General features: G+C 33.2%; 1 protein-coding gene across 4 annotated transcripts in view; it reads left to right on the top strand.

Annotated features, from left to right (window-relative positions):
* Positions 1-4,323, top strand: part of LOC128895432 (protein argonaute-1) — a 16,513-nt gene extending 12,190 nt beyond the window's left edge. Inside the window, exons 4-18 of one of the 4 annotated variants that reach the window (XM_054158017.1) lie at positions 4-110; positions 225-563; positions 661-861; positions 1,061-1,187; positions 1,272-1,645; positions 1,719-1,838; positions 1,912-2,185; positions 2,298-2,459; positions 2,524-2,689; positions 2,772-2,862; positions 2,949-3,112; positions 3,241-3,511; positions 3,670-3,854; positions 3,950-4,078; positions 4,149-4,323. In XM_054158017.1, coding sequence (XP_054013992.1) covers positions 4-110; positions 225-563; positions 661-861; positions 1,061-1,187; positions 1,272-1,645; positions 1,719-1,838; positions 1,912-2,185; positions 2,298-2,459; positions 2,524-2,689; positions 2,772-2,862; positions 2,949-3,112; positions 3,241-3,511; positions 3,670-3,854; positions 3,950-4,037 — 2,669 coding nt within the window. In that variant the 3' untranslated portion in view covers positions 4,038-4,078; positions 4,149-4,323. Of the gene's footprint in view, position 1; positions 111-224; positions 564-660; positions 862-1,060; positions 1,188-1,271; positions 1,646-1,718; positions 1,839-1,911; positions 2,186-2,297; positions 2,460-2,523; positions 2,690-2,771; positions 2,863-2,948; positions 3,113-3,240; positions 3,512-3,669; positions 3,855-3,949 lie in introns of all 4 variants that reach the window. The other 3 variants (XM_054158019.1, XM_054158016.1, XM_054158018.1) reach the window with 3 other exon arrangements.
* Positions 4,324-4,461: the final 138 nt, after the last annotated feature.

Here is a 4,461-nt window from a genome sequence, read left to right on the forward strand (position 1 = left end):
CAGGGCAACAACAGCAACCTCCTGCTGGCTCATGGCAGCAGAAAGCAACTTTAGAACAATTAAGTTTATCGGAATCAAGTCAACCTGTTGAAATGATTGCATTGAAAAAGGTAACACATATATTTACATAGAAAGGTACAACCATTGTTGCTTCATAATCCTATAATATAAGTTTTACTACAAAGACAGGTGCTGGGAAATATTGAATTTTTTGTTTTATTTAGGATACTACAACTGTGAAGAAGGTTGGTGGAAAAACTATTGTACCATTTGCAATGCAAGATATGTATATTAATCAAATACCAAAGAGAAGTGGGCCTGGTGGAGGAGTAGATGGCAGACGAATCACTGTGGAAACGAATATGTTTAAAATAGTATTTAATTCTAACTTCAAAGAAAATGTTGTCCACTATGATGTGCTTATTGAACCAGATAGACCAAAATTTTTAATGAGGCGTGTTTTTGAGGCATACCGCAGTAAGCATTTTCCAAACAGATATCCAGCATTTGATGGGAAAAGAAATGCGTATAGTGCAGGTGATCTTCCTTTTGGTGATCACAGTGTAAGTGAACATTTAATAATTTATTATTATCCTTACTATTCCTTATATAAAGTGATTATATTATTTTCTGACATACATTTAATATTCTTTCATATAGAAACAGGACGACATAACAGTTTTTGACCATGAACGTCATGAAGATAGAGTTTTTAAAATGTATATGAAAAAAGCTGCATTAGTTAATCTCTCGTGGTTAAAAAGTATAAGGTATGGCCTAGTCGACTTACATAAGGAGCAACAAGGTATACAGGCTTTGGATATTATCCTACGTCATGGATCATCAAACCACTTTATTCCAGTAAGATGATTTAGAATATTAATAATGTACATGTTTGGATTAAAAGATTGTTTATTTATCTAGAAGAAACAAACAGTTAACATAATTCAATTTTTTTTTTTATTTGATTACTGATAGTCTTGCACAATTTATTAACTTCAATGGTATGTAATTGTATTAGTGTACCATGCAGTCATAGTAAATATTAATCTTTAAACAGGTTGGTAGATCACTGTTTGCTCAACCAGAACCAGGCAGAGTTGTTTCATTAACAAATGGCTTGGATTTGTGGGTTGGAGTATTTCAATCTGCCATAGTTGGATGGAGACCTTACTTGAATTTAGATGGTATGACATTAGGTTATTTTTCAAACATTATTGAGTCTTTTTTGTTATTTTTGCTGTTGTTTTTTTTTTTTTTTTTTTAATTAGTTGCACACAAAGGATTTCCTACACCTCAGCCAGTTATTGATTTGATGAAGGACCTTTGTAAAGGAAGAAATTATGAACCACTTCAACACATAACTCCAAGAGATATACAGTATAATTCTGATAAGATATCGAAATTCTTAAAAGGATTAAAAGTTCAATACGAAATTCCTGGCCAACCTCGTTCTAAAAGAACGTACCGTGTCAGTGGATTAGTCGAGTGTCCAAGGACAAATAAATTTACTTTGGACGATGGTACTGTGTGTACAGTTGAAAAATATTTTGAAGAAACAAAAAAATATAAGTTGCGATATCCTGACTTACCATGCCTTTGGGTAGCCCGAACCAATAACAAGAAGATACACTTACCCGTAGAGGTAGTTGTACAGTATTTTTAGTTAATGTTAGTATTACGAGATACATCATTTAATTTTTATCTATATTTCATAGTTATGTACCATCATAGCTGGACAAGTCACGCAAAAGAAAATGGATGAAAGTCAGACTTCGAAAATGATTCGAGAAGCAGCGACTAATACCAACACACGTAAAGACAAGATTATGAGGGGTGTAAGTACTTTTACGTACATGAACGTTAAGAGTAGTATATTTTTAGTTACATTAATTATCCACGCATTTTCAGTTTGCGAATATGAGATTAAATCAACAACCAACTTTAACGAAAGAATTCAACCTTTCGGTGACTGGGGAATTTGAAAAAGTACCAGCTAGAGTTCTAGATGCTCCCAAATTAAAGTATCTGGAAAGACAAGTTAATGTAATGAAAGGAGTATGGCGCGCAGATAAATTTTGTAAATCATGCCAATTAGAACCAGATTCATGGACTATTTTAAATTTAGACGGTTACGTTAAGGATCGTGATTTGTATACATTACACGATAAATTACAGTCTGGTGGTTAGTATGTTTCATATTACGGATCAACACGTATATGGACCATCCAGTGTTTCAAGTCATGTATCGTAATACGATAATTAAATTAATAGTTTCTCTCTATGTTCTGCTTCAGGTCAATTCGTCAACATGAGTATTGGAAAAGCCTTAACACCATTTACGAACTTAGCTATCAGAGGTAAAAATATTACCCAAATATTGCGGTTCTTTGAAGAAAAAAAGCAACAAAAACTAAAATTGGTAGTGGTAATCATTCCAAACTTTGACAACGCGTACAGTAAGTAACACTATGATAATTCGTTCGACTTCAGAAACATTTTCGAACAATGTAATATTTCTAGGTGTAGTAAAACAAATTTCTGAAATAAAAATAATGGGCGGTATAGTAACTCAATGTTTGAAGGCTCAAACTTTAAAAAAATTATCTGATGCAACAATCACAAATATTTTGCTGAAGATTAATTCAAAACTTAACGGTGTTAATCATACGTTTGCTCCTACATATCGGTAATGTTATCTTCTAACAAGTATTTTATAATCCATTGCTCACAGTACCACAGTACTAGGTATAAAATATTATTTGTTATAGTCCGCTGTGCTTAACCAAACCGTGCATGTTAGTTGGTGCGGATGTCACTCATCCATCTCCGGATGCTACAGATATACCATCAATCGCCGCTGTAACAATTATCTTTAATTATACTTTTGAGAAATATTTAATCTTCTTTAATGGGTACGTTTGTTAATCAATATTGTTACGGGGCAGGTTGCTGCCAGTTACGATGCCAGTGCTTTCCAATATAAGATTGAGCTAAGACTTCAGGCACCAAGAGAAGAAATAATTGCAGATCTTGAACAGATTATGATCAACCAATTATATTTCTTCTATCAGCAAACGAAACGTAAACCTATGAACATAATCTTTTATCGGTAAATATGATTGAATCGATTGAACAATTGATTGCAGTTAAAATTTAATTAAAATTTAGTAAATTGCCAATTTACAGTTTGATACACAAAATAAATTAGATAAACATTTTCTTTTCACGCATGTGCAGAGACGGCGTAAGCGAAGGACAACTTCCTCAAGTGATGCATTTTGAATTATCCGCAATAAGAAGGGCTATTGCGCGTTTAGAAAAGGGTGATCATAAGATTAATATTATGTTCCTCGTGGTTCAAAAGAGGCATCATATACGACTCTTTCCTACCGACAAAAAAAATTCTGATGATAGGAATTTCAACGTGCAAGCGGGTACCATTGTGGATACAGACATCACACATCCAACACACATAGATTTCTACCTTGTATCACATGCTAGCATTCAAGTACGTTGACAAACTTAATGTTTGTTTATTCCATGGTTTCTACGATATATTCGTATCGTAGATGCGGTATAAATTTCAAGAATTTGTTAGTGCAAATCATACAATGATTAGTCATACAGTTCAATTCAATTTATTCATTCTACTTTTTTTTTGTATAGGGTACCGCCAGACCCACAAAATACAGATGTATATGCAATGAGATTGGGATGTCTGAAGACGAAATTGAACAGCTAACCTATTACCTTTGTCATATGTTTGCACGTTGCACGAGATCCGTTAGTTATCCTGCTCCTACCTATTACGCTCATTTAGCTGCCTTCAGAGCCAGAGCGTTGATACACGAGTAAGTTCTCAGTTTATGTATATAGATGCTTAATTAAAAGGTAAACGTATATTAAGATACCATTGATTACTTGTAAACATTTTATGTATTTACAGTATTCCCTTGAATATAAATAATCTACAAGAGGAGCAGCGAAAGTATATGAACTTGCAAATGAATGATACGCCAATGTTTTTCGTATAAAAATATAAATGTTCCTATATTTTCGCATTCAAAACAGACAGGTAATATGTTTTTGATCATTATTATACTATGATCAATTAATAAATCACTAAATAATTTTATATTATATAGCACCTGACATGTGAACCACTAGTTATAACAAAGACGTGATCCAGTAAATATTTCTTATTTCACGAGTAGATAGAAGTAACATATAATCATCGTTATTGTAAGATTTATCTAAGTAAATTGTTAAAAATTGTATTTACCCCAATAATAAAGCAACAAAGCTAATTGTTTGACCGTATGCGGATGAGACAAACTTGTAGACCCCGTCGGTAAGTATGTTACCTAGAACGCCGTTGTATCACCGAGTCGTCGAATCGATTCCCTTTAAACATAACTAATATGGCGTATCCTGCTTCGGTGCCGGTATATGTTGTAT

This window comes from Hylaeus anthracinus, unplaced genomic scaffold (assembly GCF_026225885.1).
Source record: "Hylaeus anthracinus isolate JK02 unplaced genomic scaffold, UHH_iyHylAnth1.0_haploid 5, whole genome shotgun sequence".
In the NCBI taxonomy this organism is placed as follows: domain Eukaryota; kingdom Metazoa; phylum Arthropoda; class Insecta; order Hymenoptera; family Colletidae; genus Hylaeus; species Hylaeus anthracinus.